Raw genomic sequence first — 22,920 nt, forward strand, 5'->3', positions numbered from 1 at the left:
GGCCTATCACCCTCACCTTAACCTCCTTCCACCGATCGCATTTCCAACGCCCCGCCCCCAAGTCCCTCCTCCCTACCTTTTATCTTAGCCTGCTTGGCACACTCTCCTCATTCCTGAAGAAGGGCTCATGCCCGAAACGTCGATTCTCTTGCTCCTTGGATGCTGCCTGACCTTCTGCGCTTTTCCAGCAACACATTTTCAGCAATAACAGATGGACACCAAAGGCCCTATAATTGCCATGTACAAGCAAGGTCTGGGAGACATCAGTTTGCATCTGCAAAGAGTCCTCGAATGTCCTTTCCTCACCGATGAGGGCACAAGAGAAAACTCATAACTTGATTTCTGTCTTACCTTTTCTCTGCAACCTCTGTTTCTATTATAGCTCTGCTCATTTCCTCCATCCACTGATATTCCTTAACTATATGTGTTCCAAACACTTTCCTCTTGTTCCCAAAATTGCAAATATGAATGACAAATCGGAAGAGGGTCTTCCTCCCTTAACTTCTTTACTCTCCATTGACACTGGATGAGTCGCAATCAGAATAGACGATAAACAGAACGTATAGTCACAGAATGGGAGGATGCTGAAATTAGTCTAGAGGTTAAGTATTTAGATATCTATTTTTAAGTCCTTTGAGATATCAGCGATTTTAAGTTCAAATAAATAACCATTGATTAGTTTGTTTTGAGGAAAAAATATAAAATGATCATAATATAAAAGGAATTACATACATAATTGCCTCAAAATGAATAAGCTACTTTTTAAAATCAAGATGAAAGGATGGCGAATTGCAACTTGCAATTGGAAATTACGTAGGGATTGGAAACGTTTTGGAGGATTCCAAGGCTTCGAAGAGGTGGACAGCTACTGTGACGTTTTGTTCCAAGAGCCATTTTGTTCCTTTAGGTTAGGAAGTGTTAGTTAATGGTAATACAAGGAGGGCACGACTGTCAGTCAGACAGCCAAGGATTTTATCAAGTATCGTGCTGCAGGATCCCTAGCTTTTTTACTTTACAATAGGTACTAGCTTCCTGTATGGATGGCAGCAAAATCTGCAGTGAGTGAGCTAAACATAGCATTGTAGTATAGGAGGCCAATTAGTGAAATGAGTGGAAAGGAACATGGTAACGCTTTGACAAGCCATACTTAAGGGAATAAATTCTGTTCTTCGCAAGAGAGACAGAGAATTTTGAAGGTTGTGGTACCTGAAGGATATTGCCCCCATGGCTGAACAAGAGCTTAGCAAGGAAAGGGAAGATTTCAGATATCATAATCCGCCTATGTTCCAATTATATAGGTAGAATGAAGATTGAGGTTCTGTTGAGGTAGTTTGAGGAGCTAGAGTTTAAGTTAAGAAGCAAAACCTCAAAAGGTAGTTACCTATGGATTACTACCTCAAGTCACACATAATTTAGCACAGGCCAAACACATGAAAGAATTGAATACGTAGCTTGGAGTGTGATATGGAAGATGATGGTTTAGAGTCATAAATCACAGGCACCAATATTAGGGAATCAGGGAGTTGTCATGTTAGGGCATGCTTAATTTAAGCAAGCTGGAATAAGTGTGCTATGAATCAAATAACATACACTTCAAACTAATAAGTATGTAAATGTGGAAGGTGAGGGGACAATTCGAAATTTAATGAGAAAGGACAAAGTTATAGACCAATGTAGTATCTTGGGTAAGGTTAAGCAGAGATGACAGGAACTGAAACCTTACTGCTGACAGATACAGGTTAATTAGGAAAAATTAAAAGTACTTTATTTGAATACAGAAGACATTCTCCACAAGATGGGTGAATTAAAGGCATATCAAGAGAGAGATAACCAGGTTTGATCCTACAGCAGTTAAAGGCACATGGTTGCAAGATGACCAAAGTTAGGGGAAAGGTCCAGGTACTTGAAGTTTTGGGGGCTTCCACTGATAATAATGGATGACACAAGGATAATTGTAAGGAAGGATGTTGACTCAGAGAAGCAGGTAGTATAATCAGTATGGGTGGAGACAGGAAATAAGATGGCATAGAAAACACTGGTCAAAGAAGTTTACTGACCCCCTAATGTAGCTGTACAGCTGGATAAATAGGAATTAAAAGGAACAAAGACAGTTAAATAATTGTGAATAATTTTAATCTTCATGTAGACAAGATAAATTAAATTGGTAAAATTACTTTGGTGGATGAGTTCATGAAATTACTTGCCATATTTTTCAAGAGGACTGCCAGAAAAGAGACTAACTTGGGCAATAAGACAGGGTTAGTTAGTAATGCAATAGTAAAGGATTCTCTTAGGAAGAGTGAGCGTAACATGGTAGAACATTGGAGTATTGACTCTGATTGGTAGACATGACTTGGGGATGCCACTGTTGGACTAAATGGACAAAGTTAGAAGTCACTCAACACCAGATTATAGTCCAACAGGTTTATTTGAAATCACAAGCTTTCTAAGCACTGCTCCTTCGTCCGGTATTTGAAAGCTTGTGATTTCAAATAAACCTGTTGGACTATAATCCGGGGACGTGTGACTTCTGCTCGGTAGAGGCAATACAATGGAAAATACACCTATTAAGGCAGGGCCTATGGATTGGACTGTAGCTAATACAATCCCACCAAAGGAGATAACTGAATTTTAGATCAGTTAATCGTACATTAGTAGTGGGGAAGATCTGAAACACGAAAGTATCTGAACAAGTAATTTGTATTAGTCTTCATGAAAAAGGAAAGAGCACTTATGAATCCACAACTGAAAAAGAGAGAGAGAAACTCAAGAAAATGAGGAAAGTGGAATGCATCAGTTGTTGGAACTGCGAGTATATAACTCTTCATTCCTGATGGATTTCATCCTAAGGTTTTAAAAGAAACAATCAGTGAAAGATTTGATGCGTTGGATTTAAATTTTCCAAAACTCATTAGATTCAGGCAAAGTTCCTTTGGAAAATAACTAACACAACTCCTTTTCTTCAAAAAGGGTGTAAAGCAGAAAGCAGGAATCTACAAGCCAATAGACGTCATATGGAAAATATTAGAAGCTGTTATTAAAGATGTTATAATAGGGCACTCAGGTAAGTTCAAGGTAATTAGACAGAGTAAAATTTCCCTTGTAAAAGGGAAACTTTGTTTAATTCATTAATTAGTGTTCTTCTAAAAAGTAGTTTGTGCTGTAGGTGAAGGAGAGCCAGTGGATGTACTGTATTTCCTAGCTAAAACTGGTTCTGAAGAAGGGTCACTGGACCTGAAATATTAACTCTGCTTTCTCTCCATAAATGCTGAATTTTTCCAGCAATTTCTGTTTTTGTTTCTAATATAGATAGGTTAAGTGCTTGGGAAAAAATCTTGCAAGTGGAATACAATCAGGGAAAGTGTGAAATTGCCCATTTTGGCAGAAAGAATAAAAAAGAAGCATTTTATCTAATTTGTGAGAGGTTGCAGAGCTCTGACATGCAGAAAGATCCAGGTATCCTAATGAATGAACTGCAGAAGGTTAGTAGACAGGAAAGCTCATAGAATTGTATGATTTGTTGCGAGGGACACTGAGTGCAGGAGTAGGGAGGTTATACTTCAGTTATAAAGTGCACTATTAAAATCACATCTGGTGTACCATGTACAGTACTGGTCACTGTACATATAGAATTTTAGTAATAGTTGTAAACAGTTCAGAGAAGGTTTATGGATTAATAACCGGAGTGATTGGATTGCCATATGAGGAAAGGCTAGACAGGTTAAGCTTGTATACTCAGAAATTTAAATGAATCACACATTAGTTGAAACACAGAAGATCCTGAACAAATGTGAATAAACAAAGAAATACAGATGCTGGAGATCTGAAACAAAAACAGAAAATGCTTCTATAAAACTTCACTGATTCGAAACTGCTTTCTCTCCATAGACAGTGCCAGATCTCCTGAGTTTCTCCATCAATTTCTGTTTTTGTTCCTAAAGGAACTTGACTAGGTGGAAGCTGAAAGGATATTTCTTTTTGTGGGAGAATCTAGAAGTAGGCATCATAGTTTAAAAATAAGGAGGGACCCATTTAAAATACAGATGAGGAAACATCTTTCTCCATCAGAAGGTTGAGAGTCTTCGAACTCCCTCAAACGGGAGCGGATGCAAAATCTTTAAATATTTTTAAGGCTGAGGTAGATAGATTGTTGATTACCAAGAAATGAAATATTATTAGGAATATGGAGTTGAACTTAAAATCAGCCATTATCTTGTTGAATGGTGGAGCAGGACTGAGTGATCTACTCTGTTCCTTATCATATTTTGCTATACATGGCAGAGAATATGAAAGAGGTTTTAATTGCAGCACTTAGAAAACAGCTTGAGGATCTGTCAGAATCAGCATGGATTTTTCGGAGGATGTAGCTAATAGCGTTGATAAAGCGGAGCTGGTGGATGTAGCTTATTTGTATTTCCTGATTTGTTGGCAAGTGGCCTCTGATTGTTGAGGTGTGTCATGGCGAATGCTCCCCTTTAATGCTGATTGATAGTTAACAGCCTGGCTTTTTGTACTTTAAACCAGACCCAGAGAAAATCCTGACTGACTAAAGTGTGAGTTAAATTGTCTGGTTTAAAACTTAAACAAGGCTTGGCTGTTAACTATCAATCAGCATTAATGGGCGCATCCTCCATTACACACCTCTACAATCAGAGGCCACTTGCTAATGAATCAACACTCTCTGCTCATCCAAGAACACTGCTGATCTTGTTCTTGAACTCTGTGTTCTTGTGAAATATCCTGACAAGTGCAAGATGAACAATTTCAATAAAATGTGTTCTTTTTTTAGCAATACTCAAATTCTATATCACTAAACAACTACTAATATGCATTCCCTTGTAAAAGAAAAAAAACCTCCATAGGCCAAGTGTTATTAACCAAAGAGATTACAGGTAGTACTACATTAGAAGAAAAAGCTTACAATGTTGCCAAGATTAATAATTGGCCCGAGAATTGGGAGAAGTTTCAAAATAAATACTGATCATAAAGTTGACAAAGAGGAAGAATATGAGGGTACACTTGTATGAAATAGTAACAGCTTCCGCAAATATGTGTAAAGAAACAATAAGAAAAGCAAAACAAACACCGAGAGTGCCGGAGAAGTTCAGCAGGTCTGGCAGCATCTGTGGAGACAGAAACAAAGATAACATTTCGAGTCTGGTGTGACTCTTTTATAAAACAGTTCTGTTTCTCTCACCACAAATGCTGACAGACCTGATGAGTTTCTTCAGTACTCTGCTTGTTTCAGACTTTCAGCATTTGCAGAAGTTTGCTTGTGGTAACCTTATTTCTTCAAAGCTAAAACAGTAGAAATTATCAAGGAGATTAAAAAAGGCAAAGACAAATATTTTCTGTTGTACCTACTGTAGAAAACACAAAAACTATATTGGCAATAATAGAGAAGTTTAAGAGTCTAATATGCTTAAGTTAAATGAATAAAAGTTGAAAGTTACACATGCTCGTCTGACATAACCTCTATATCTGAAAATGGAATTTCAGTACGACTACTGAGTGCATTCATTTCCCACTTATGCTGTTCTTTTTACTGATTTGTTCCTCTGGGGAGGATTACTACTGCTAAAGAAAAAAAATTAGGACTAAAAGACAAAAATCCCTTAGATCTGACAGTCTGCACCCTAAGATTGTAAAGATGTTGGTGATGAAAAAAAGGATCTTCCAAAATTCCGTAGATTCTGCAATAGTTCCAGTGGATTTGAAAATAGTAAACCTGCTGTTGAAGAAACAAGGGAGATAAAGAAAACAGGAAACTACAAATCTTGTAACTTACATCAGCTCTCAAGAAAATGCTGGCATAGGAGGTGGCAACAGGGCACTAGGAAGATCATAATATGGTGATTAGGCAGAGTTAATTCAACTTTGTGGGAGGGAAAGTGTTTGATAAATAAGAGTTTTTCAAGCATGTATCTTTTTGGATTGATAAAAGAATGGTGTTCATTTTGCTACGTTGTTGCACAACAGTGCAGGTGGTTGAGGATACTATATTAGCATGGATTGATGAATGGTTAAAGGACAAAGTGCAAAGAATAAGAATAAATAGGTTAATTTCAGGATGCAGGCTATTAGTAATAGGCTCCTGTTGGAAAGGCAGATATTTGTAATATATTTTAATGACTTGAATAAAGGGACTGAGTGTAACGTGTCAAAGTTCACTATTGATATAAAGCGAGGTGAGGGGTTCCTGTGGTGCAGTTCTGAGTCAGGAGTCGGGGGTTCATGTTCCACCTGCTGTAGACGTGTGTAATTATATCTCTGAATGGGTTCCTTATAAATATGTATAAAACTAGGTGGGTAAGCAAACTGCAAGAGGACACAAAGAGACTGCAAAGGAACATTGATAGGTTACATGAATACGGAAGGCGGTAGCAGATAGAGTTATTGTCATTGTCCTTAGCTGCTGTCAATTCAGTTTTGGCACCTACTCAAGGTCATGAACCTCTGTCAATGGGTTCCATGTGACTATGTACCAGATTCTTGACTAATAGATTTCTACAGTCATGGGCAGGAGATCTCATGAAGTTGTTCGATCTGGGGTGTAGATCTTGCTTCTTTTTCCTTCCATTTCTGCAACTGCTCGGTCTCATCCTTAAGGCCTACAAAGTGTGATGCCTCTTAATGGAAATGTTGTCACCATCTTTAATGGTAGGTTTTATACTCAGCTCACTCATCAATATCAATGCTGCCATGCTTCGAGGTTTTCTTCAAAGTGCCTTTGAAGCAGTTTTGTTTATCTTCCCTGGTACACTGGCCATTTGAGAGATAAGAAAATTGATTTGGTGGAAAGATGCTTTTCAGCCATTCAGACATAGTGTGTAGTCCATCATAGTTAATTTTACAGGAGGTTTGCCTGAATACCATGGAACTGGCTTGAAGCAGGAGACCAGTGATTATTCCATCGACTCCTGTGGATGCTGCAGACATATTGCTGATAAAATTTCTCTCGTGCTCTTATAAGTCACTGATGCACAGCCCAAGCCCTATGGCAGTAATGGATTGTGGTGAAGGCTACGAGAGTCAGAGGACAGAAAAAGGCCCTTCAGCCCATCAAGTCCACATTGATCAAAACTATCACCTAATTATTTTAATCACATTTTTCAGCACTTTGCTCATAGCCTTTATGCCTTGGCATCGCAAATGCACAATAATATGCTTCTTAAATATTATGAGGTTTTCTTCCTCTACCACCCTTACAGGCAGAGTTCCAGAGTACGACTAGCAAGTTAGGAGAATTTCTAAATGGTGAATACCTCGATTGTTTTCAGATGAATATCTGAATTTCAGACGAATATTTCAGTGGAATTGTGTATCCTTGACTATAAAACACTGAAGGTTAACATGCAGGTTCAGCAAGCAATTAGGTAGATAAATTGTATGTAAGTCTTTATTGGAATGAATTTGGAGTATAAAGAATATTGAAGTTTTGCTGCAATTGCACGTGGCTTTATTAAGACCATGCAGTGTGCATAATTTTATCATTCAGTCTTAAGGAAGGTGATACTTAGAAGAGTACTACAACAACAACAAGAAGTCTTGGAATGTCAGGGCTGTCCAATGAAGACAGATTGAGTAAACTGGCCCTATATTTTGTGGAGTTCAGAAAAATGAGAAACGATTTCATTGAAGTATGTAAGAGTCTGCAAGGGCTTAACAAAGTAGATTCTGGGAAACTGTTTCTCTTGGCTGGAGATTCTAAAAATGGAGACATAGGCAAAGGGCTTATCTATGACGGAGACGAGCACAAAGGTTTTCACATAGATGGTTTACAATGTTCGAAACTGTGTGTCCAAGAGAGCTGAAACTGAATCTAAGGAAACCAGGGAATTGGAATCAAACAGCAAAGTGGTTTTCATGTTTGAGCTGGAACAGTGGACAAAGGGAGCGATTTTTCTGTACTTCCTTCATACAGTGCCTGATCAGGGAATATTTGATGCTAATAATGAGTGCCAAGAATGGAATGTGTTCAAACACTTCTTACTTTGAAGGCCAGTGAAATTCTTTTCAAATAAAATGACCTTAAACAGTAATTTCTTTAGCATGACAATGCAGACATTACATTTTTCAAGTAACAGGACCACGTGACATTTCTATGGTATTCTCAATGTGGAAGAAAGTTTAATTGTAGGGAACTATCACAATACAAACACACAACAGTAAATATAGCACAAAAGCATACAACACACACCAACTACAATATGCCATCACAACTGTAGTCTCCTGTAGACTGAATTACAGTTTTGGGGGGCAGAGAAGGAATCTCCCAGGATTTTAATCCTAAATTTGTCTAGCGTGTTTTTCTTCCTTAGGGGATTGCATGACAGTTGGTACGTTATAGGAAGACAGTTATTGGGGCACTGATATATATAAACCACAGTCACCTAGCATTGGACTGGCTCAATGGACCAGCTGTCTTACCCTGTTCTCCAATCTTATATCTTATCTGTATTACCTTTCCATTCCAATCCATTGTCTCTCATATTAGGATGACTGTTCCTAATGGAGCTGAAATTTGACAGGATTCTTCAAATGGTTTCATTCAACATATAACCCTATTATCTTTGTGTGGATGCCAACTCCTTGTTGGGATAGAGTTTGCCAGATCCCAGCCAGTCTCTTATGCTCCACTCAGGTCAGGCTTGAGATATATGAGCCTCAGCTATAACCGTTGGCAAATTATCAAGTTTTATGAGCTTTCACTACACCCAACACACGTGCTACCAGCTGAGTATTCATATTTAGTGTTAGTAGTGGTCATCCTCCCTGATTTACACCTTCCTATATCAGTGGCACTGAGGTTATTTAGTCCTGTTGCTACTGAAGATGAGATCAGCTAAACTGACACAGACAGGGGAATAACTTCATTGGTGTGTATGGCACAATCATTAACTAAACTGGGTGAGCACATCCCAGGTGGGTTGGGGAGCTAGCAGTTTTGCTAAGGTTGGGAAGACAGGGCCAGATGATCCCAGTTGATTCTTCCCATTAAATCACCATGCAGTGATTGTAGCTCCTAGCCACAAATGACCATGAAATTTGCCCCACTCATTTCTTTGCATTTCTCAGCTACCCTCATCACAATGAGACAGGACCTTGGTACAACAGCAAAGACACAAACAGAACAGCCGAAAGTTGAATAAGTCAAACATGCAATGAATATTCAACTTCTGGACTTACATCAGATGTTCCTGCTTTTGCATCAAAGTATAAAACGTCTCGCTCCTAAAAAAAATATAAAAATAAATAAAAGAAGAGGCTTCAGATTAGTGTATCCTTGCCATTGATGGCCAAATTGTAGTTTGGACGTTGATATCAAAGCGACAATGATTGTGCCTGCACTCAACAGCTCTAACAGAAAGCTGCATTTCCAAAGTCACATGCAGTTGAAACAAGCTTCACCACCCATTAATGCTACATTTTTGTTTCAAGATCAGAAACCAAGACCACCCTACAATGAGAATTCACACCCTGAACCAAATTCTTATTTTCCTGTTAGTCCTCAGCTAAGTTTAAATGTTTAGATCTTTCACTTTGTGAAATATTGTCCTGCAGTGAATATCCAGCAGAGTGCAGAATAGCTTTAACCAGAATATCTGAATTCATCATGGCATTCCTCCAGGGAACTAAGGGGATGCGCCATTTTACAACAAGATTAATCCATGATTCTGTAATTTTTTGATAGTAAGTACACCTACCTTTTATTGGTAAGTGTAACATCAATATCACTTTCTGTTACATTTAATAGGTAACATTAAAATGTCCATTTATTTTCTTTTCAGTAGCAATATGGAAAATTGAGTAGATATCCAGCTGTTGTACAGGCTTGTTCCTTTGCAACAACAAACTAAATTTTACAAGTTGGAGATCATAAGGTCAGTTAACAGTTAATTGCTGTTAGAAGGAAAACTAATAGACTAACAGACACTATTAATGTTCTGACTGCAGGTCAGAAAAGTAATAGTACATATTAAAGAGAAATGGAGATAAGAGGGTGCATGTTATTGTTACATGGCTTGCTGCTGAATGATGCACCAAATTTCCCTCGCATGAGGTTGGGGTCCCTCAGTGTGATTGTACCAGTTTCCCCGTGTGAGAGTGCCGGGGCCCCTCGGTGAGAATGCACCAGGGATCCCTCATGTGGGTGCGTTAGGGTGAAGTGATTCAGGGTTCCCTTAGAGTCGGTGTGTCGGGGTGTCCTAAAGTGAGTATGCCAGGGCTCCCTCAGAGTATGTTAGAGGTCCCTCAGTGTGAGTGTGTGCCAAACTTCCCTCAGAATGAGTATCGGGATAGCTTAGATTGAGTGCGTCAGAGTTTCCTCACAGTGAGGATGCTAGAGGTTCCATGCCCCATCAGGGGTATGCCAGTATCAGTGTGTCAGGAGCTCCCCCAGCATGTGTCTGTACTCCCCCATGTGTGTAAGGTTTCTCTTCAGAGTGAGTGTGCCAGACTCCCTTCAGAATAAATATGTCAGGAGTCCCCCAGTCGGAGTGTGTCAAGGTTCCCTTCAGAGTGCGTATGTCAGGGGTCCCCTAGTCTCAGTGTGTCAGGGTTCCTTTCCGAGTCAATATATTAGGGGTCCCCCAGTGTGAGTGTGTCAGGGTTTCCTCAGAATGAGTCTGTCATGTTCCTTCTGCGTCCGTGTGTTGATTTTGGAAATTTGGAGCTCCCTCAGTAAGTGTGCTAACTTGTGGACAACAATGAATCCAAAATTACCAACTCACCTGCTTAGATCTGAAAATATTTCAGCATTATTATAAAATTAGGCTTTTCAACAAATGATTTGAATGTGGTCAGTGTATATATTATATATACATATGTATAGAAGAGTGCTATTAGTGGTAGAGTGATTTAATTCAGTAAAACAGCATTTCATAAATAATAATTGAATACTTAACCTTTGAATATTTACAAACAACACTGAGTAAGCATGTTGTATTACTTTCAATCAAACAAGTTTGAAGTTCAAAGTTCCTTGTAGAAGAGTCTACTAAATCTGTTCTGCTTTGTGACTAATTTTATCAACAATATAAATTAATTTCAAAGCTACATTCAAACAGAAGAATAAACATAAGTTTAAGAGAATGCAGAAACCTATAAGGAATAAGCTAATGTAATGCCACCTCCAAGCTTATTGTGAAGGTGGCACAGTGGTTAGCACTGCTGCCTCACAACATCAGGTTCGATTCCAGCCTCGGGCGACTGTCTGTGTGGAGTTTGCACATTCTCCCTGCGTCTGTGTGGGTTTCCTCCAGGTGCTCCGGTTTCCTTCCACAGTCCAAAGATGTGCAGGTCAGGTGAATTGGCCGTTCTAAATTGCCCATGGTGTTAGTCAGAGGGAACTGTCTGGGTGGGTTACTCTTCGGAAGGTCAGTGTGGACTGGTTGGGCCGAAGGGCCTGTTTCCACACTATAGGGAATCTAATCTAATCTAATTACTAAGACTTATATCATCACCAACACATTGCCGGAATGTCTGTAACCAACACACCAGTGACATAATCAGCAATATACCACCATATAATCACAAACACAACCACCATATAACTATCAAAGTATTACTTTATGATTATCAAGAATCACACCACGTAATCATAATATATTACCATATAATCACCAAAGTATAATCAACCATAACTATGTTGTGATCTCTGTTGAGAGTGACAACTTTTAAAGAGATTTGAACTCTCACTGATCGGTTTGCAGGATTTCATATTTTAAACTTTTATTGTAACAAAAATTAAACATTATTTTCTTTTTGTAGGCAACTATAATTCAAAATACAGAGAGCAACATTCCCCTTGTACACTTGCCCATTGTCAGTCTAGCCTCAATGGTGGGGAAAAAGATTGATCAGGGAGTTTGCACACAATACAAAGATGGGGGTGGTAAACAGTGAGGAGGATAGCTTTAGATTACAAGAAGATATAGATAGATTAGATTCCCTACAGTATGGAAACAGGCCTTTTGACCCAGCAAGTCCACACCAACCCTCTGAAGAGCAACCCAACCATTTCCCCTCCCTATATATACCCCTGAATAATGCACCTAGCACTATGGGCAATTTAGCAAGGCCAATTCACCAGACCCGCACATCTGTGAATTGTGGGAGGAAACCGGAGCACACAGACACAGGGAGAATGTGCAAACTCCACAGTGACAAATGCTAATTCAAAACAGATAAATGGGAGGTGATGCACTTGGGCATGACAAACAAAGCAAGGGAATATATGATGAATAGTAGGACCCTAGGAAGTACCGAGGAACAGAGGTACTTAACATCTCTTAAGGTAGAAGGCAGGTGGATAAAGTGGTTAAGAAGGCATATGGTATATTAATCAAGGCATAGAGTTTAAGAACAGAGAGATTACGCTAGAACTGTGGAATGTTCTCTGTGGGCCACACTTAGAGTACTGTGTGTATTTCTGGATTTCACATTATAGGAGGATTGTGATAGCACTGGACAGGGTGCAGAGAAAATTTACAAGGATGTTGTTTGAGAGGGAGTTTCAGTGTGAAAACAGATTGAGAGGAGATATTATTTGAGATGTACAAAATCAGAAGGGCAAAAATCGGGTAGACAAGACGCAACGTTTTTCTTGGTGGAGGAATCAATGATTGGGGTACAGATTTAAGGCAAAGCGGGAGGTTTAGAAGAGATGTGAGGAAAAGCTTTTACACCCAGAGGGTGATGGGAATCTGGAACTCACTACAAGGGTGGTAGAGGCAGAAATTTTATATTTAAAAGTATTCAGATGTGCATTTATGATGTCAAGGGGTACAAGGCTATGGGCCAAGGACTGGAAAATGGAATTCCAATAGTTCGATGGTTGTGCCAAAGGGCCTTTCTGTGCACCATAAATCCCTGACTTTGACTTGTAACCCACTGCACTCTCCATAGAATTCCAGCCTTCTTTGCAAACAGTTCATTGTTACTCTCAGCTGCCAACAGGTTTTTATTTCCCCATTTTGCTGAGTCTTAACTTCAAGAGACCAGCTCCCAATGCTTTCCTCAGTTTTCAGATAGTTCCTTAAATTCACCGCCAGCAGTAATTCCAATGTTGCAGTTATTTTTCTCCCTCCTGCCCATTCCAGGTTGAATAACCCAGAATCCTTAGATGGTTGCAGGATGTGTCTCTTGCAATGGAGATCGTCTCATTTGCATCTGTCATGGTCAGCAGATGAGGCAGTGTCCAAGGAGCTGGAAATCCGACGTTTCAGGCAAAAGCACTTCATTCCTGATTAAGGACTTTTGCCCAATAAGTCGATTTTCCTGCTCCTTGGATGCTGCCTGACTTGCTGTGCTTTTCCAGCACCACACTCTCAACTCTAATCTCCAGCATCTGCTGTCCTCATTTTCACCTCTGTGGTAGCTTGCCTATCCTCTGCTGACCACACAGAAGCTCTGCTGTGATATTCCAGTGATTTGAAGGCTCTGTAACCTGATCTCAAAAGTAACTGCCTCAACTCTTTTCTCCAGTGGCAAAGTGAAATATAATAATTCTGCATCGCGGTCGAGATGCTAATTCAATCCCAATTCTGTTTCATTGAGGCATAAATGGACCATTTACAGAACCACTGTTGACAACATAATACCAACAATACTTTTCTGGAATTTTGGGAGACAGCGTTTTCAGCGAGTGGATTGTTGACTGCATGCAAAAATAGCTTGCTCCTTCTTAATAAATCTAAGCCGTCCTTTGATCCCTAACAATCAAAACACCCAGATTTAATGCCAGGCAGATTGCAGAATGGGTCACATGTCCCCCTCCATTTATACTCAAAACAGTTATTACAATTGTGTTATAGTTATTCTAGGACAACAACTTATATTTATGTTGCAACTTTAGCACAATAAAGAGCCCCAACAGTGCACTGCAAGAGCATTATAGAACAAATTGTGACAGCAAGCAAAATAAAGAGATATTAGGTCAGATGACCAAAAGCTTGGTCAAACAGGTAGGCTTTAATTAGTCTGCAATTTCCCCTCACACGTGATCAACAATGCCCTCCAGCACATACATAGAAGAATACAGCGCAGTACAGGCCCTTCGGCCCTCGATGTTGCGCCGATCCAAGCCCACCTAACCTATACTAACCCACTATCCTCCATATACCTATCCATGCCCGCTTAAATGCCCATAAAGAGGGAGAGTCCACCACTGCTAACCTTACAGCCTGTTTTATACTGTATTTCAATGTCCTTCCTACCGAAGTGCATCACCTCACACTGCTCTGCATTAATCCTCATCTGCCATAAACCTGAAAACTACACCAATGTGTCACTGTCCTGTTGGAGTTCCACACTGTCCATCACAAACATTATAATTCTTCCAGGTTTAGTATCTGCATATTTTGAAATTGTCCTACAGTCACACACCACACAGAAATACCGATTCACTCACTATTGTGAGGAAGTGCACTATTCACACACTCCCTGAGGACAGACTTAAATACTGACACCCACCAGACAAAGCAAGTGAAATGCTGACAAGGTCACCCTGGAGCAAGAGAAATACCGACAGACATTCCACCCATCTTTTTGTTTTTCTTCCCAAAGTGAATCACCTCACATTTAGCTACATTGAATTCCATTTGCCACCTTTCTGCAGCTTCTCTATATCCTGCTGTAACCTGCCACATCCTTCCTCACTGTCAACAACTCCTCCGACTTTCGTATCATCCGCAAACTTGCTCACCCAACCTTCTAACCATAAAAATGACAAACAGATAAAAATGACAAACAGATAAAAATGACAAACATCTTCTCCACTTCCCACACCTATGCCCTCGGAACCCAACTCTCCAACAGCAACAAGGATAGAACCCTCCCTGGTCCTCACCTGGCAGCACGGTGGCTCAGTGGTTAGCACTGCTGCCTCACAGCGCCAGGGTCCCAGGTTCAAATCCAGCCTCAGGTGGTTGTCTGTGTGGAGTTTGCACATTCTTCTCCCACCTCGTGTCTGTGTGCTCCAGTTTCCTCCCACAGTCCAAAGATGTGCAGGTCAGGTGAATTGGCCATGCTAAATTACCCATAGTTTTAGGTGCATTAGTCAAAGGGAAATGTAACTGGTGGGTTACTCTTTGGAGGGTCGGTGTGGACTGGTTGGGCCGAAGGGCCTGTTTCCACACTGTAGGGAATCTAATCTAATCTAATCTACCCACTACTCTCTGGATGCAGCACATTTCTGCCATTTCTGCCAGCTTCAGTCAGACCTCACAACCAAAGATATATTTGCGTTCTGCAGAGATCATTCCCTCCACGACTCCCTCATTAGGTCCACGCACCCCTACCAAGCCATCCTCCATACCGGGCACCTTCACGAGGTATAAAACCTACACCCACACCCCCTCCTCCCCCCCCTCACCTCCGTCTAAGGTCCCAAAGGATCTTTTCACATCCAGCAGAAATTTTCCTGCACATCCTCCCACCTCATATACTGCATCTGTTGCTTTCGATGTGGTCTCCGCAACACTGGGGAGACAGGACGCCAACTTGCAGACTGGTTCAGGGGACTTTTCTGGGACACAAGCACCAAAAAATGCCACTGCCCTGTGGCTGACCACTTCAACTCCCCCAAGGAGATGCAAGTCCTGGACCTCCTCCACTGCCAACTCAAAGCCACCTGCCAACTGGAGGAAAAACATCTCACCTTCTACCTTGGGACACTTCAACCACACAGCATCAACATTGACTTCACTTGTTTCCAAATCTCCTCTCTGCCCACATCATCCCAGATACAACTCTCCAACTTGGTACTACCTTCTTTACCTGTCCTACATGTCCATCTTCCTTCCCATTGATCCACTCCACCCTCCCCACCAACCTATTACAATTATCCCCACCGCATCCACTTTTTGCCTTCCAAACTATCTTTCCTTCAGCTGCCCCCCCCAGTCCCCCATTTATCTCTCATCCCTCTTTCCCCGCCACATTTCTGATGAAGGGCTTATGCCTGAAACATTGACTCTCCTGCTGCTCGGATGCTACCTGACCTGCAGTGCTTTTCCAGCTCTAGCCTTTTTCGACCTTGATTCTCTAGATCTGCAGTCCTCACTTTCTCTGAGGTTTTAATAAGTGTGTCTCAGGAAGAAAGCAAATTAGAAAGATAGAGAAGTGCATGCACTGATTCCAGATCTTGTAGTCTTGACAACCTATGGTACAGAAATCAGATTCAGAGATAGAGTTATAGAATCAAATAGCTGTACAATATGGAAACAGACCCTTTGGTCCAACTCATCCACACCAATCAGATATCCTAAATTAATCTAGTCCCATTTGCCAGTATTTGGCCTATATTCCTCTAAACTTTTCCTATTCATATCTCCATCCAGAGGCCTTTTAAATGCTGTAATTGTACCAGACTCCACCACTTCCTCTGGCAGCTCATTCCATACATGCATCACCCTCTGTGTGAAAGGACTGCCCCTTAGGCCCCTTTTAACTCCTATCCCTCTCACCTTAAATGCATGCACTCTAGTTTTGGACTCTGGGAAAAGAACTTGGCTGTTCACCCTATTCGTGCCCTTCATGATTTTATAAACCTCTCAGCCTCCGACGCTCCAAGGAAAATAGCCCCAGTCTATTCAGCCTCACCCTATAGCTCAAACCTTCCAACCCTGGCAACATTTATGCAAATCCTTTCTAATCTTTTCAAGTTTCACAACATCATTCCTATAGCAGGAAGACAAGAATTGCACGCAGTCTTCCCAAACTGGCCTAACCAATATTCTGTACAGCCGCAACATGACCTCCCAACTCCTATACTCAATGCACTGACCAATAAAGGCAAGCATACCAAACGCCTTCTTCACTATCCTGTCTACCTGCATCTCCACTTTCAATGAACCTGAACTCGAAGGAATCTTTGTTCAGCAACACTCCCTAGGATCTTATCATTAAGTGTGTGAGCCATTCCAAATTGCAGCACCTTACACTTATGTAAATTAAACTCCATCTGCCATTCCTCAGCTCAGTGGCCCATCTGATCAGGTCCCATTGTACTCTGAGATGACCTTCTTGGCAGTCCACTTCACCACCAATTTTGGTGTCACATGCAAACTTATTAACTATAACTCCTATGTTCACATTTATATAAATGATGAAGAGCAGTGGATCCTGCACCAATCTTTAAGGCACACTAGTGGTCACAGGCCTCCAGTTTGAAAAGCAACCCTCCACCTCTTCTACCTTCAAGCCACTTCTGTATCTAAATGCCTAGTTCTCTCTGCATTCCATGTGATCTAACCAGTCTACCATGAGGAACCTTGTCGAATGCCTTACTGAGGTCCACATAGATCATGTCCACCGTTCTGCCCACAGGCAAGTACTAAACAAGGGCAGAAATCTTGAAGCATTGTGGGGCTGGAGGAGATTAAAGAGATAAGGAAAAGCAAGACCATGGATTGGGTGGGGGTACATTTTGAAAACAAGCATGAGAATGTTCAAATCAAAATGTTGTTGGACTTGGAGACGATATTGGTTAGCAAATAGAGGGGTGATAGGACAAGATTGGTCTAAAGGATGGCACAGGTATCAGTGTCTTGGATGACTACAAGTCTACAAAGGATAGTGTGGGGAGGAACCAGCTGTGAGAGCTTTGGAATAATCACGCCAATGTGATGAAAGCAAGACCTAATCATTCAGTTATTAAGTCAGTAATTTATAGAATAATGCCATTCAGCACATTGACTCCATGCCAGTTCTCTGTATATCATCCCCAACAGTTCCATTCCCCCGCAAGTTCATTTCTTGGGAGAGGGGAGGCCATATTGGATTTGGTGCTTGGCAATGAACCATGCCGGGTGTCAGATCTCTTGGTGGGAGAGCATTTCGGTGACAGTGATCACAACTCCAAGAACTTTACTATCGTCATGGAGAGGGATAGGAGCAGACGGTATGGGAAAGTATTTAGTTGGGCGAGGGAGATTTACAACGTCATTAAGCTGGAACTGGGGCACCCAACTTGGGAACAGATGTTCTCAGGGAAATGCACAATAGAAATGTGGAGGTCGTTTAGAAGCACCTGCTGATAGTGCTGGACAGGTTTGGTCCACTGAGACTAGGAAGGAATGGTAGGATGAAAGAACTTTGGGTGACAAGGGATGTCAAACATCGAGTCAAGAGGAAGAAGGAAGCTTACTTAAGGTTGAGGAGGCAAGGATCAGATAGGGCTCTAGAGGATTACAAGGTAGTCAGGAAGGAACTGAAGAAAGGACTTAGCAGAGCGAGAAGGGGGCATGAAAAAGCTTTAACGGTCGGATTAAAGAAAACCCTAAGGCATTCTACATTTATGTGAGGAACAAGAGGATGGCCAGAATGAGGGTAGGACCGATCAAGGATAGTGGAGGGAACTTGAGTTGGAGGAGGTAGGAGAAGTCCTTAATGAATACTTTGTTTCAGTATTCACTACTGAGAGGGAACTTGAAGTCCCTCTGAGGACAGTGTGAAAAACACTGATATGCTAGAACAGGTTGTTGTTAGGAAGGAGATGTGCTGAAAATTTTGAAAAACATAAGGATAGATAAATCCCATGGGCCAGACAGGATATATCCTAGGTTTCTACAGGAAGCGAAGGAAGAGATTGCTGCGCCTTTGCCAATGATCTTTGAGTCCTCACTGTTCACTGGAGTACTGCGGGATGAATGGAGATTAGCAAATAGAGTCATAGAGATGTGCAGCACGGAAACAGACCCTTCGGTCCAACTCGTCCATGCCGACCAGATATCCCAACCCAATCTAGTCCCACCTGCCAGCACCCGGCCCATATCCCTCAAAACCCTTCCTATTCATAACCCATCCAAATGCCTTTTAAATGTTGCTAAATGTCGTTGCCTTTTTCAAGAAAAGGAACAGGGATAATCCTGAGAATTACAGATGTCAGTGGTGGGGAAAGTACTGAAGAGGATTCTGAAAGACAGGATTTATGATTACTGAGAAAACCATAGTTTGATTAGAGACAGTCAGCACGGCTTTGTGAGGAGCAGGTCCTGCCTCACAAACCTCATCGAATTCTTTGAGGATGTGGCAAAACACATTGACGAAGGTAGAGCAGTGAATGTAGTGCACATGGATTAGAGCAAGGTGTTTGATAATGTTCCCCACTGTAGGCTCATTCAGACAGTAAAGAGGCATGGGATACAGGGAAATTTCTGGCTGTCTGGATATAGAATTAGTTGGCCCGTAGAAGACAAAGGGTGGTGGTAAATGGAAAGTATTCAGTCTGGAGCTCGGTGACTAGTGGTGTTCCGCGGGGATCGGTTCTGGGACCTCTCCTTTTTGTGATCTTTATATGTGACTTGGATGAAGAAGTGGAAGGGTGGGTTAGTAAGTTTGCCAATTACACAGAGGTTGGTGGAGTGGTAGATAGTGTGGAGGGCTGTTGCAGGTTGGAACGAGACATTGACAGGATGCAGAATTGGGCTGGTTAACGGCAGATGGAGTTCAACCTGGAAAAGTGGGAAGTGATTCATTTTGGAAGGTCACATTTGAATGCAGAATATAGAGTTAAAAGCAGGATTCTTGGCAGTGTGGAGGAACAGAGGGATCTTAGGGTCTATGTGCATAGATCCCTCAAAGTTGCCACCCAGGTTGATAAGGTTGTTAAAAAGAGTGTATTGTGTGTTGGTTTTCATTAGCTGGGGATTTAGTTTAAGAGCCACAAGGTTATGTTGCAGCTCTATAGAGTCCTGGTAGACCACACTTGGAATATTATGTTCACTTCTGGTCACCTCATATGAGGAAAGAAGTGGAAGCTTTAGAGAGGATGCAGAGGAGATTTACCAGGCTACTGCCTGGTCTGGAGGGCATGTCTTATGAAGAAAGGTTGAGGGAGCTGGGCCTTTTCTCTTTGGAGTGAAGTAGGATGAGAAGTGATTTGATAGAGGTGTACAAGATATTGAGAGGCACAGATAGAGTGGATAGTCAGAGACTTTTCCCCATGGCGGAAATGTCTATCACAAGGGGGCAAAAATTTAAGGTAATTGGAAGAAAGTTTAGGGGAGTTGTCACTGGTAGGTTCTTTACTCAGAGGGTGGTAGGTGCATGGAATGCACTGCCAGCAATGGTACCAGAATCAGATACATTTTTAAGCGATTCTTGGATTGGCACATGGAAATTAGTACAATGAAGGATATGTTGGTTAGTGCGATCTTAAGAGTAGTATAAAAGGCCAGCACAACAGAGGGCCAAAGGGCCTGTACTGTACTTTGCTGTATTGTTCTGTTCTATGTTATAGTCCATTTAAACTTACTTTCAAAATCATTACTGTCTCTGCTTCCAGCACCCCCTAACTTAGCAAGTTCCAGATTATCCCTACTTGCAGCATTAAAAAAAGTTTTCCCTCACATTCCCTTTGCATTGCCTTCCTAAAAAGCTAAATCATGTCCCCTAGCCAAACTACCTAATGACTACTTTGAATCAGTTTTTACTAGCAAAGAGAAAACTGAGAAAATATCAACAGAAGTGGGGGTAGTAGGGGTAATGAACAGGGTGAAAGTGGAGAGCAGGGGTACAGGAAAAGCTGGCTACACTGAAATTTAAGGAAAATGCTGCAGACAATGAAAATCTGAACTAAAAATAGTAAGTGTTAGGAATACTCAGCAAGTCTGACAGTATCTGTAGAGACAAACAGTTTAGTTGAATATGACCCTTCTTCAAAACTGAGAATGCCTAGACTGGTGACCACCTGGTTTAGGTGGCTTGCTAGAAGATTGTAGAGTGACAGATATTAAACCATTACTCAAAAACAAGAGCCCAAGGCCATTTAACATCACTGGCAGATAAGCTGTTAGAAACAATGATCAAGGGGAAAGAAAAATAATTTGGAGAGTTGAATAAATAACGGATATCTAGCATGGATTTGAATGTATCTGATCATATTTGTCTAATCGATTTGGAATTTTTGATCGAATTGAATTTATATCACGTGTACAGAGGCACAGTGAAAAGCTTTGTCTTGCAAGCAATACAGGCAGATTGCATAGTTAAATAGCATAGATAAGTAAATAATAGGTAAACAGTGGTTGAAGAAGGCAAAGCAATTAAGTTGGCCACATAGGTGTTAAGAACATGTTTGGCAAAGTGGTACATAAAAAACTGGTTAACAAAATTGAGGCTCATGAAAATAGGAAGGTTTGTCAAGTTGGATAAGAAATTAACATAACATTGGAAAACGAAGTCATTTTATGTGGTTGCTTTCAGACCGGTGGATGGTGTTTCCCCAAGGTTCTGTGCTAGGACACTCATGTTTTTGATGTATGTAAGTTATTTAAATATTGGAATAGAGAGTAAAATTTCAAAATTTGCTGATGATACCACAATACGAGATGTGGCAGACGGTAGAGATTATGCTAATAAGAATTGTGAGATAATGCATTTTGGCAGAAAGGATAGGGAGGGGCAACATGAAAAAGGCATAAAATATATTAAACAGCATACAGGGACAGAGGAGGAGTGGCACGCTGAGGGAACGCTGTGGAATCTTGGGCTTCATAACAGTGGTATCAAGTACCAAACTATTAAGGTTATAATCTATCTTATAAAACTCTGCTTAGGCTACAACAATGGCATTGCATCCAGTATAGGAAAGAAATGATGATCCTTGGCTGTGCAGAAAAAAAATTTGTCATGATTCCAAGGATGAGACATTTTAGCTACAATATTAGACTGGAAAAGATGAGGTTGGTCCCTTAGACCAGATGAAATTTGGAGGAGATTTGATAAAAACTATTCTCATTTGTCAGATTTAAAAGGATCAGGGGTCATAGATTTAAAATCTGGGGCAAGAGATGCAGGAAAAATTACAAGAATGAACTTTTTTTTTACATATTGAGTGGTAATGACCTCAATGCATTGTTTCCATTCCACCATTCTTGTCACAGTAACTTATTTATAAAAGAGACTGTATGGGCCCTTGAAGAAAGTAGATTTGCAGAGCTACAGGGAAGAGCAAGAAAATTAGACTGACTGGATTATGCTACAGCAAGTCAGCATGAACCTGATGGGTCAAATGGTCTCCTTTTATGGCGTACTGACTTATGTGTTGACGATTATACAGTTGTTGTGTTAATAAGCTTAAAGTGATGTATTTTTATTCTATCACATTGTAGTGATTCTGTGGTAATGAGTTTGTATTTCTAAAATGTGTGAGTTGATAATGATGTGGTTATGTGATGGTGATGTGGCTGATGATGCAAGATTGATGTGATGGTGATTATAAGATAATTTGTTCGTGATTATATTATGTTGCATGGATGGCTGATATGTTGGCAATTTTATGGTGAGTGTCAACCTGATGAAGCCACAAAACAGGACTACATGCATGTAAAACAGAATAAACAGCAAGTGATATAACTAAGCAATTTTACAAACAATGGGTCAGTCCCAAGCTCTGCAGAGCTGTCATATCCGTCATGAATCCAACATTTAAACAACTTACTAGAAGAGGAATTGCCAAAAATATCCTCTATCCTCAATAATGGAGGAACCCAGCAACATCAAGTACTAAAGTCAAGGTTGAAGCATTTGCAACAACCTTCAGCCACAAGTGCCAAGTGGATGATCCGCACAACCTGTTCCGGAGGTCTTCCTCAATTCCTTGAATGAGTGCAGCTCCAACAATATCTCGTAGGTGTAAATAGGCAGTTTGAACACCATAATTAATTAGTTGGTTCCACCACTGATGCCCCAGTTTGGATCTTGATGTTTAGACCCCAGCTGAAGTATTGTCTTCAATTCTGAGCCAGACACTTGTAGAAAATGGTGCAGATTGGATTTACCAGAATGGTGTCTGGGATGAGGTTTTGTGACACTTTGTTGGAGAAGCTGGGGTTGTTCTCCTTAGAACACAGAGGTTAAGAGAAAATTTAATACATTAATGACTTGAACATGAGTATTTTTTTTTTAATTATT

At 40.8% G+C, this 22,920-nt stretch overlaps 1 protein-coding gene across 4 annotated transcripts in view; it reads right to left on the minus strand.

Moving 5' to 3' along the window:
• Positions 1–22,920, minus strand: part of cacna2d2a (calcium channel, voltage-dependent, alpha 2/delta subunit 2a) — an 810,266-nt gene that overhangs the window by 373,552 nt on the left and 413,794 nt on the right. For 3 of the 4 annotated variants that reach the window (XM_043708454.1, XM_043708452.1, XM_043708451.1), the window contains exon 5: positions 9,190–9,234. The exons of the other annotated variant lie outside the window; for it this stretch is intronic. In XM_043708454.1, coding sequence (XP_043564389.1) covers positions 9,190–9,234 — 45 coding nt within the window. The remainder of the gene's footprint in view (positions 1–9,189; positions 9,235–22,920) is intronic. 4 annotated transcript variants of the gene reach the window in all.

This window comes from Chiloscyllium plagiosum, chromosome 18 (assembly GCF_004010195.1).
Source record: "Chiloscyllium plagiosum isolate BGI_BamShark_2017 chromosome 18, ASM401019v2, whole genome shotgun sequence".
In the NCBI taxonomy this organism is placed as follows: Eukaryota; Metazoa; Chordata; class Chondrichthyes; order Orectolobiformes; family Hemiscylliidae; genus Chiloscyllium; species Chiloscyllium plagiosum.